Source organism: Equus przewalskii, chromosome 10 (genome assembly GCF_037783145.1).
Source record: "Equus przewalskii isolate Varuska chromosome 10, EquPr2, whole genome shotgun sequence".
NCBI lineage: Eukaryota > Metazoa > Chordata > Mammalia > Perissodactyla > Equidae > Equus > Equus przewalskii.
Genome location: NC_091840.1, coordinates 36,843,900 through 36,854,529, shown reverse-complemented (window position 1 = coordinate 36,854,529; position 10,630 = coordinate 36,843,900). Strand labels below are relative to the sequence as shown.

At 50.5% G+C, this 10,630-nt stretch overlaps 1 protein-coding gene and 1 long non-coding RNA gene across 7 annotated transcripts in view; one reads left to right on the top strand and one right to left on the bottom strand.

Moving 5' to 3' along the window:
• Positions 1–248: 248 nt before the first annotated feature.
• Positions 249–4,625, bottom strand: LOC139074087 (uncharacterized). Its single transcript, XR_011523470.1, has 2 exons — positions 4,363–4,625; positions 249–3,782 (listed from the first exon to the last, which is right to left on the bottom strand). It is a non-coding gene; the product is annotated as an uncharacterized lncRNA (long non-coding RNA).
• Positions 4,255–10,630, top strand: part of HNF1B (HNF1 homeobox B) — a 52,265-nt gene continuing 45,889 nt past the window's right edge. For 3 of the 6 annotated variants that reach the window (XM_008526654.2, XM_070562468.1, XM_070562467.1), the window contains exons 1-2: positions 4,529–5,246; positions 9,850–10,049. In XM_008526654.2, coding sequence (XP_008524876.1) covers positions 4,903–5,246; positions 9,850–10,049 — 544 coding nt within the window. In that variant the 5' untranslated portion in view covers positions 4,529–4,902. Of the gene's footprint in view, positions 5,247–9,849; positions 10,050–10,630 lie in introns of all 6 variants that reach the window. The other 3 variants (XM_008526653.2, XM_008526650.2, XM_008526651.2) reach the window with 3 other exon arrangements.

Below are 10,630 nucleotides of genomic sequence, written 5' to 3'. Positions count from 1 at the left end.
ATTTATTTAATTTACTTTTTATTAAGTTATAACTTACAGCAATATGCATGATCCTAAATGTGTAGGCTGATGATGTATCTACCATCCTGATCAAATTATAGAACCTTTCTAGCACCCCAGAAAATTCCCTCATTGCCCATCCCTGTGGACACATCCCCAAAAGCAACCTCAATTTTAACCTCTATCACCATGGATTTGTTTTTCCTGCTTTTTAACTTTGTATAAACAGAATCACACAGTATATACTCTTTTGGATCTGGGCAAGATATTTATTTTTAAACAACAACTTCATTCCTGACAACTGGGAAAATCGAGAAATATAAATAAGGAAACAAAAATCATCCTTAATGGCACCATCCAGAGACGATCACTTGTTCATTTATTCAACAAGCATTTTATTGAGCATCTGCTATGTATCAGGCACCTCTCCAGGTATTGAAGAGTAAGATGTGAGATGGTCCTTGCTCTCATAGAACTTACTGTCCGTGGTGTGTTTTCTCATGAGCTACTCAAAAGTCCCATGTCCAGCACTACACAGAGGTCTGGCCTGAGCTCCTGGACCATCTGCCCAAAGGCCTGGAAATGGACACCCTGGTAATTTAGGACCACTTAGGAATTTCAAGTCATAAAAAAGTTAGAGAACTTAAGTGGTGATCCAGACCACATGGTCATTTTTCAAAAGTGGAATCAGAGGCCCATAGAAGGTGCTCACCAAAGCCTTTGGGAAGGTGAAGAATCATCCAGAAAGGAGTGTTGTATCCAGAGCTAGAACCTCAGGCTCCTAATCCTGCAGTCTAGAATGTTCTCCAGGCTACAATGCTGCTCTTTAACAATAAGGCTCCCCACCTTCTTCAGACCAGGATAGGGCACTATTTTTGTTTTACTCTAGAGATGATTTCATTTTGAAGCCTTCTAGAGACTCTCCTGAATCAAGGGGAAAGCCTTGGAGAATAGAGCAGCAGAGGATGGAGAGGACCAGGCTCTCCCTGCTGTAAGCAAAGCAGGCTAACCATGGAAAGTAGGGGGAGGACTGCGCACAAGCACGGAAAAGGAATATCACCTATGCTGCCAAGTTATAGGAGAGGTGGACTCCACGGGAACCGCATTTGCTGTTCTGTGAAATTTCCAAGATGGCACTCGGAAAACCTTCATAGAGTGATGAGCCAACTGGATTTTAAATTATCTTACACCAGGGACTACATTTCCCATAGAACATCTTAGGATTTGAACTGCAGATTCACTGTTTGAGCAGAAAAATCTAAATTGGTGTCTTCAAATTCAGTAACTTAAAAAAAACAAGCTGGGAATAAAAGAGTCCAAAGAGATCAGCTGCCTCATTTCTTTGTATGTTTTCACAAGGTGCTTCTTCTTTCTAAACATGTGAGAGCCTGTCGTATTCCAGGAAGCTACAGTTACTAATTTATTGAATCTTCACAGAGTATTATTATCATTTTCTGCCTAAGGAAACCGAGGATCAGAGAGATCATATAATGCACCCAAGTCACACAGCTGGTTAAGCAGATGTGAGACCCAATTTAGGTCTGTTTCACTTCGATGTCTGCCCCCTATTCTCCGCTTTGGATCCTCCACTTGTCCTTCACAGAACCCCCCTTTTCAACTTCCCATCTCCAAAAGCAGTAAAAGCTGGAGGCCTTGCTCTTTGATCCTAAGCCCTGCTCAGAAGTCCAGAGCTCCAATCTCAGTCCTTCCATCAACCTACCCCAGCAACTCCAAGCCACCTCCTCAAATGTCCTATTTTCCCATCTCTAAAATGGGGCTGTGTATCAGTCCATCACCACTTTATCCTGTGGGCAGCATAGACAGAGTATTTCAACTGTATGCTTGCTTCTTCTATCTGGGGAAGTTTAACCAAAGGTTTTTATGAAATAGCTCATCTAATTAGCATTTATGCCCCACGTCCTGAAGGACTATCTGCTAGGATACTTACTATACTTTTTAAATTTCCATATGCTGGGGCAGGCATTGAATCTGTTCACAGATCTATAGCTACAGTTACTTGGTGAGCACCCATATTACCCCAGGTGGTTGTACAAGGTAGATCCCGGCAGGAAGATTACAGGAAGTTGCTGGATATGCATAACCAGATTACCTGGAAGACATACCTGGACACTCATAGGAAGTTTCCTTGTACTCTGTTAAACTTCCTGTACGTTCATATAGTTGGTTTGGGGTAGGGGGAACAATGGGTTTGCTGACACCTGAATTTTGAAAGATAAAGAAGCTTGAAAGTTACTGGGCACACAGTAGTTAGAACTACAAATCAAAGCTTTGTTGTTAAAAGGGAAGTGATTGCTGGTTTTTTAATGGGTTTTCCCAGCGAAACACAGAAAATGATCTTCATTACACTTGACTGCTTCTATCATGATAACAAGCGAGAGACAGAGAAGAAGAGATTGTTCTCCAGGAACATTTACTCTAAACACTTCATTATCCCAGTTGAGGGGAGCTGGGTACGCAGAGGGCCAGATTGTGAGGGGCAAAGACCAGCCATAGTCACACCGAACTAGACACAATAAGGGGAAATGAAGGACCCTCATTTCCATGAACTTATTACCCCGAGTTCTCAGGGAAGGAGAGACTGAGAGACTGTAAACCTCCCCCAGGGCTCCATGCACACAGCCACTCCCCCTCTTTCTGCTTCCAGCACAGGTGGCCCAAGCATCTGTAGCAGACCCTGTACTTAAAAGAGGCAGCCTAGGGGCTGGCCCCGTGGCCAAGTGATTAAGTTTGTGTGCCCCGCTGCAGGCGGCCCAGTGTTTTCTTGGTTTAAATCCTGGGCGCGGACATGGCACTGCTCATCAAACCACGCTGAGGCAGCGTCCCACATGCCACAACCAGAAGGACCCACAACGAAGAATATACAACTATGTACCGGGGGGCTTTGGGGAGAAAAAGGAAAAAAGAGAATAAAATCTTTAAAAAAAAAAAAAAAAAAAAGAGGCAGCCTAGCTCCTTAGCTGCCTGACTTGGATCAATCACCTCTGGAGTTTCAGCCCTCATACACCCAAGGATTTGATCCTGAACCAAGCAGAGGAGAGTGCTGACCCTTCCTCCCCACGCTGAAATTCCTGCCTTCCGAAACTAACCCCAACTTCCTTCTAATTATCTTTTAAAGGTGGGAAAGATAGGAGAATTTGCTTAGAAACGCCTTTGCAAATTCCCTGCTGATTTTTTATTTTTGTCGCTAATCTCCCAGTCCCTGCAACCCCAGTGTTGGATGGGCCTCGTTCTGAGAACCCTAAAACTCCAGAGGGGTTAGATTTTACTACTGGGAACTGACTTCTTGCCTCCCGAGACTGAAAACTGTGAACGCTATTATCACACCAAGGAGTTCACAGGCGGTCTCATTCCGTGGATACGATGCCCCTCCCCTGCACTGTAGGTATCAGTATTTTACAGATGAGGAAACTGAGGCCTAGAGAGGGGAAGAGGGTGCCCTCTGCTCCAGGAGCTATGGGTCTGCGAGCGGTGGATCCTAAAAAGCCCCATCCCCTGGTCTGCAAGTCAGGTCCAGCCTGTAGGTCTGAGCGCGCCTCTCGCCTCCTTCCTCCCCCGCGCCCGGGGAGGATGCGAGTGAAACTCCGATCGCGCTGAACGGTTCCCGGCTTCCTTTCCGGCCCAGGCCAGGGTGGAAAAAAGACTTCTTTCCTTCCGCAGCTTTGTCGGCGCCTTGTCCACTCGCGCCTTCTCCCACCACTGCCGCCGTGACCTCGCGCCTGCAGAGCGCCGTCCCTGGCCCCGGGGACCGCCGTGTTCTGGAGCTGCGAAGAAACCAGAAATCAGTGGGCCGGAGGACAAACGGCTCCAGCTGTCCATCCAGCTCCAGGCCAAGCCTTGCTTTCACCGCTGGAAAGGAGGCCGCGCCATCCTACTTTTGCCCCGAAAGCAGAGGCGCTTTGATATTCCGGGTTTAAACCCGAGCGTGCTAGGCGTCCAGCTTCCCCGCGGCTTTGGCTTGGCCAGGCTGGGTGCTGTTGCACTCGCTGCTGGGGCACCTAACTTTGGCTACACTCCCTGGCCATAAATTAGTCGGCGCCTCCTTCCAAGGGTTCTGTGGGCCTCCTTACCGCTCGCCTACGCTCTCAGGGCGGACCCGGTTGGTGAGCACAGAGCGGTAACCCGGGTAGAACTAAATGGGGTCCCAGTAATCCACGGTCACCCCGCCTAACACCTCCCACTTCTCCCAGGTCTCCGCGTCCCTTCCCAAGTGGTCGGTTTCTCCTCTTCCAGGCTGGCTCCCGGCCCACCAGCTGCGTCGGTTGAGACGCCTCGGAGGGTCTCTACGCTTCGCATCCTCCTCCATCTCCTCCCCAGAGCACCCCAACTTCCTCCAGCTCTCACCTGAACCCCGAAGCACAGTTTCTTCTTCTCTCCAGGCTAAAGCCGAACCCGCAGCCGGTGGAAAAGCCCCTGCGCCTTCCACGCTAGGCTGCCAACTACTTGCTTAACAAGTCCAAAGGTCAGCTAAAGTTTGGCTGATAGAAAGAACCAGTACAAGAAGGTCTTCAGCCCCCCAGCGTGAGTACAATGGACCCTGGCAAGCCCCGCTCCCGGCCCGGGTCTCTAGCTCTCCTCGTCTGCCCCTCTTGCTCTCCCTCTCTCTCGGTTTTCCCCCTCCCCACCAGCATTTGCATCTTGCCGAAAGCCGGCCCTCCCCACTAATTTGCATATCTTATATGGCCTAATGGTGGCGATCATGGCAAGTTAGAAGTTTTCTGACTCCTCTCGGAGGAGACTCCGGGACCCCGGGGAGTAACAGGTGTCTGGAGGCTGAAGGGTGGGGGGGTTCCTGGACTTAAGGTTCGCTTGTGAAACTCCCCTCCACCCTCCTCTCTCTCACCCTCCCACCCCCTCACCCCCTTCTTTTTCTGTCCTTGGAAAATGGTGTCCAAGCTCACGTCGCTCCAGCAAGAACTCCTGAGCGCCCTGCTGAGCTCCGGGGTCACCAAGGAGGTGCTGGTCCAGGCCTTGGAGGAGTTGCTGCCGTCTCCGAGTTTTGGGGTGAAGCTGGAGACGCTGCCCCTGTCCCCTGGGAGCGGTGCCGAGCCCGACACCAAGCCTGTCTTCCATACTCTCACGAACGGCCACGCCAAGGGCCGCTTGTCCGGGGACGAGGGCTCCGAGGACGGGGACGACTATGACACCCCTCCCATCCTCAAGGAGCTGCAGGCGCTCAACACCGAGGAGGCGGCGGAGCAGCGGGCGGAGGTGGACCGGATGCTCAGGTAGGCGCCCACCGAGGTGGGGAGCGCGCTCCCGAGCCCCTTGAGCCCAGGGCCTTGTGCCTGAGCAACACCGCGCCGAACCGCCCTTGCCAAGCCTGTTTCCCACCAGAGAAGTCCCCCGGGGGGCGCTCCGCTTCTCTCCCAACACCTGGACCCCTCCCAATCCCTCAACCGGCCGGCCGGAGCCCTGAGGCTTCTCTTCCCCCTGCCCAGGCCAGCGCCCGGACCCGAGGGGCCCTGTCGGCCGGACTGGGGCTCGGCCTCGGAGACCCCGAGCTGCGGAGCCCTTTGCAGGGAGGTTTGCCCACGCGACTGAAGGTGTGAGTGGGTGCAGTGAAACAGAGGTGATTTCCCAGGAGACGAGGCTCGGGCCCGCGCGAGCCCCATGCCACGCATTTCTTCCAAGCGCCGTCTCTCCGGCCCAGGAAAACGCAGGCCAACCTCGGGCACAGCGTCCCGCCGTTCTTTGCAGAGGGACAGGCGACCCCCGGGGCGGGGGTCTAGGGGGCGAGTTCTCTGGTGGGGATACCCATCTGCAACGCCCATGCAACGCCCCTGGATTACCCGGAATCTCCAAAGCCAGTTGAGATTTGCAAAAGAAAATATTTGCTTGTTGTAAGGTCAGGATAGACCCGCAAGGGGCAAAAGAAACCAAGGATCTAAGCAAGCCAGGGGCGAATCGCCCCAGTTCGCGGCGGATTTGGTCGCAATCTCGCCGCCTACACCCTGGCGTCCCCGGGGAATTCAGGCAGGCTGGCTGGCTGGCTATCTACCGGTCCCGGATCGTTCGCTGGGCCTCCCCAACCGGCCTAGGGCTTTGACAGCTGGTTACTAATTATCCAAGGAGCCCAGCGGTTTCCCTAGACCGCACGCACAACGCTCCCGGCCGCTGTGCTTTAGGACCGAGCCCCCCGCGTGGCCCCGGACACTTGAGCGCCGCGGTTTCAAGGCAGGGCCAGGACCGAAGTCGCGCCCCGGGACTCGGGCAGCCTCGGTCGCGCGCCCGCAGCGGCCGTTTGGGATGGGATATGACCTTGCCTTTGAATTTGCTTTTTGGGGGGCCTGCGGCTTACTCTCTAGCAGAGACAATCAAGGGGACTTCTAGGTTTTTCCCCCCAAAAGTATTTTGCTACAAGACGTAGGTTTGGGGTTCTTCCCCCGCGGTTTCCCCAGTGGCGGCGGTTTCTGCCCCGCCGAGGTTAGGGCGCAGGAAGGTGAGAGGGGTCGGAAGGGAGAGGACGGGGCGCGGGGCGGCCTGGAGGTCGACCAGGGCCTGGCAGACTAACCGAGCTCCCGCCGCCTGCCACTGGGGGCTCGCGGGGCCTAGGCCCATCCTCCTGGCCACAGAGCCCGCTTTCTAGCCGGGCTCTGGGATGGTCTGGAAAACCCCAGGCGACCTAGTGCGCCCCTCCGCACCCAGCCCTGCGCGGGGCTGGACGCCGCAGAGATGTAACATAAACTGCAGCACGTGGAGTTAGGGTGTTATTAATTTATTTCTATAAATCATCAACAGAAAGATACACAAAGAGTCGTGATTAGGTTGAAAAGAGAGGCGGGTTATTCATTGGTGAAGCTGTAAATCCGGCTTAGAGGGGGAAGGAAATCAAAACGCCGACGCGGGGCTGCCCGCCGCTCCCAGCGCACACGCACGGCGCTGCGGGGCGCTCCCAGCCAAGCCCCCCGCGCCGCCCGCAGCCCTGGCGCCCGAGCAGCCGGCGCAGCCCCGGGGCGGCCGACACCTGCAGGCCCGGCCGGCGCAGAGCCAGGCCCGGCCCGGGTCCGGGACCTCAGCCCTCTTCCCTCTGCTAAGCCCCAGCTCCAGCGGGGCGGGGAGGGAGGCATCGGGGGCCCGAGACCCTCGCTGGGGTGGGGACGCGGGACAGACCCCGAGGTTGTTCTCGCTTGCCCAAGCGGGTGCTGCCTTCCCTCCCCCACCTTCGGGAGTGGTCGGACTTTATTAAAGTAATTTTTCAAGAAATTGCTAGCGGTTCCCAGGTCACTGCACAGTCGGCTCCTGAGCGCCAGACACTCCCACTCCCTCCTTTGCCCACCCTGCTCCCCTAAGGCGGAAAGAAAAGAAGAAAAGTCACGTTGGGGAGCGCCTGGACGCTCTGCAGCGTCCTGGAACAGAAAGGCTAGAATAGAAAGGAAGATGGGGCCCGCGCGCCTGCTGCCCGGGCCCGGGCTCCAGGAGGGAGCCGGCCTCTAGGCTGGCGCGGGGGGGGCGTTTGCAAAGTTGGCTGCTTCCTAAGAAGCCAGAGTGGCGGCTTCTCACCCACCGCGTGGCGACCTGTGCGGGGTCCAGGGCTTTTCTGCTCGTGGGCAGCAAAGGCATTGTTTGAGAAGGAGCGCGCTGGGCCGGCGAGAGGCGGGCGCCGCGGCCGGGCGTTTGACACCTGCGCTCTGAGCACAATGGCCCGGCGCGCTTCTCCCGATCCGTGTGTTTACCGCGGGTGGGACCCCTGAACACGAGCTGTATTTTCAAATAAAGAAACGCAACCTGCTCTCCAGGCTTTTCCCGGTGAATACATGTGAATTCTATGATCAGAGGGCTGGAAAGGTGTACCTACGCCATCTTACCCCCAACTCTAGTCCTTCAATGCGGGCTTAAAGGTTTGCTACAGTTAGAAGGTTTTCCTGGGCTTTTTTTTTTTTTTTAAACCTTCCCAGCTGGTAAGCTAATTTACTCTTTCCACGGAACCTTTCGCTCTAAGAACATTACGCTATTTTGCTAGGTTTCTTAGAAACCAAATGAACACAGGTAAAGAAACAAATCAAAAATAGAGTCTGTTAAAAGTATATTGAAAATCCAAATACTTTTTCTAACTTTAGAAGCAATTGTTCGTATCTGTCGAAAGTGTTTTTCCACCCTGAAAATATCAGTGGAAATATTCGCCAGTAATAAGTTTTTAAATGACCGCTAATGTTTGCACGGGTATGTCCAAAATGTTACATTATTTTTCTCTTAGTCGAGGTGCGTTCTCCATATTTGAAACTGTAGCGCGTTTTCTCATTTTTTGTTGTCATTACTTCAAAATGTTGTGTTACTTGGAAGTACCTTTATAAATACTTGAGAAATTCGTTAACTTATATACAATTCATCTAAAAAGTTTACGTTTCTCAAAAACATCTCTATCAAAGCCTGTGTTCTCATGAATTTAATATCAAAGATTTGCTAAAATAATCAGAATTATTCAAATGCTTACAAAATATCTTAGTTTAATTACTAGATTTTTAAATCCATTAAACAAAATTAATTTTATTTGACATATTATAGATACCATTTAGAAATAAGTTGGTTATTTCATTTGCAACACTGTATCTGTTTTGGCACAGCTTTATACTGTTTTTTATTTTTTCATCTGAAACTAATTTCTCCTTTCATTTTTTCGTGTTGTATCAGAATAGTATATACAACAACATACAGTAAAAGGAGGCTGTTTTTAAGTTAAATATGTAGCTGCATTAAATACATTGTGTGGATGTATTGTTTCTTTAATACTTCTATTCTGTACTGTGCGTTATTTTTTAAATTTCTTGTTTTAAAGGATATCTCCGTTTTTAAGTCACCTATTCAATAAGCAAGAAAAGATATTGGCAAAGTTGAAAACATTTTCAATAAATAAAATTCAAAAGCACTAATGCATTGTTCTAAAGCTCTTTGCATGCCTGTGTTTAAGAGGAATGAAAAGTATAACCATATTCTTATTCCAAACTTGAAATTTATGAGAAACATTGCCTTCCAGATACTCTTATCATATCAGAGGAGAAATGTAAGAATAGAGCAAAAACGAGGCATTTGGGGTCTTTAATATCTTATTCAGAAATTGAAATTACTCATCCCCATTAGGTTTTATTTGGGAGGCGGGGCTGTGGAGTTTTTGTTTTTTTTTTTTTTTCAACTGTGCTTGTCTGCCTCGGCGGAGTGATTCTTCCATCCCAGGGAGGAAGTTCCCTTGCATTTCTTAAAACTCGTTTCACTGTATTTCTTAAAACTTTTCTGAAACTCTGCAAACCATTCAACATTCAGCTAAGAAGTCCTCCTTTCTTCTCAAGAGGTGGACACAAAAGTTTTGCCCCTATTTTATAAGACAAAAAAGTGAGACACCCATTCAGAAGGAAAATAATGTGGGAGATGTCTAGGTGAATTTAGAAACTGAGGCTACCTCCTATCCTCGTAGGATCAGCCAGCCCACCCCAGGTGAATGACATCTCCACTTTCCAGTGGGTCTCCTGCCTTTTAAGTCCCTCACATTCCAAGAAAATAAAGGAAAGCCAAATAAAACAAGAACTTTCCTTTCTGCTTAACCACAGAGAGTGCTGGTAGTGCTTTCCCGTTCCTGAAGACGAGAAGTAATCTTCATCTTGGCCCTCCTGATCTGGGAAGGGAGGGTTGGAGTGTGCCATGTACGAGCTTTCATCTTCTCTTTCGTTTAGGTTCTATAATGGTTTCTCAAATCTCTGCCAAGGATGTAGCTTGGACAGGCGGAGATATAGGTGAGGAGCAGAGTTCTGCACAGAGTTTAGGTAAAACCCCTAGAAAGAGAGTATTTCTCCCCGGGCATCTTCCACCAGCGTCCTAACCATCTGCTTATCTGTCTAGTGAGGACCCTTGGAGGGCTGCGAAAATGATCAAGGGCTACATGCAGCAACACAACATCCCCCAGAGGGAGGTGGTCGATGTCACCGGTCTGAACCAGTCACATCTCTCCCAGCATCTCAACAAGGGCACCCCTATGAAGACCCAGAAGCGGGCCGCCCTGTACACCTGGTACGTCCGAAAGCAACGGGAGATCCTCCGACGTAAGTGCTTTAATCCTGCCTCTGCCTCAACCTGGAGCGACCTTTGCCCTAATTCTGACCCCTGTGGGATGCCTCAGTTTCTCCTTTATCAGGAAGGCCTGCATAGCACTTGGCAAATATATGGAAGCTAGAAGGTGGATTTGGCGGTCAGGTTGCTGTACAATGGGTTGGCTTATGTCATTTTCTTCTCCCATGATCCCTTACTACCCAGCCGGTTGCTTTGACGAGTCCTTCGGTGGGTGCAGTGTACCTTGAATTTTTTTGGTCCCTTCTCCCAACAGCTTTCTCTCTGAAACTAAGTAGGTAACAGTGGAATATCGTCCCCAAAGTAAGCCAAGCTGCTCCCCTTGATACATGACCACAGAACAGAGTTTCCAAAAAAGACATTTCACAGCAGTCAATAATACTGATCACTTTACTGTTATTTTCCTGCCCTCTGTAAAGAGTATAAAAAGTAGAAGGTGTTTGTATGCATAGATCTATTCAGAACCTGATCCTGTTATTTGGGAAGGTCTGGAGTAGAACTGAGTTCTGAAGCAATTAAAAGTGCTTACTTACATTTACAAAAATTGGTAGAGTTT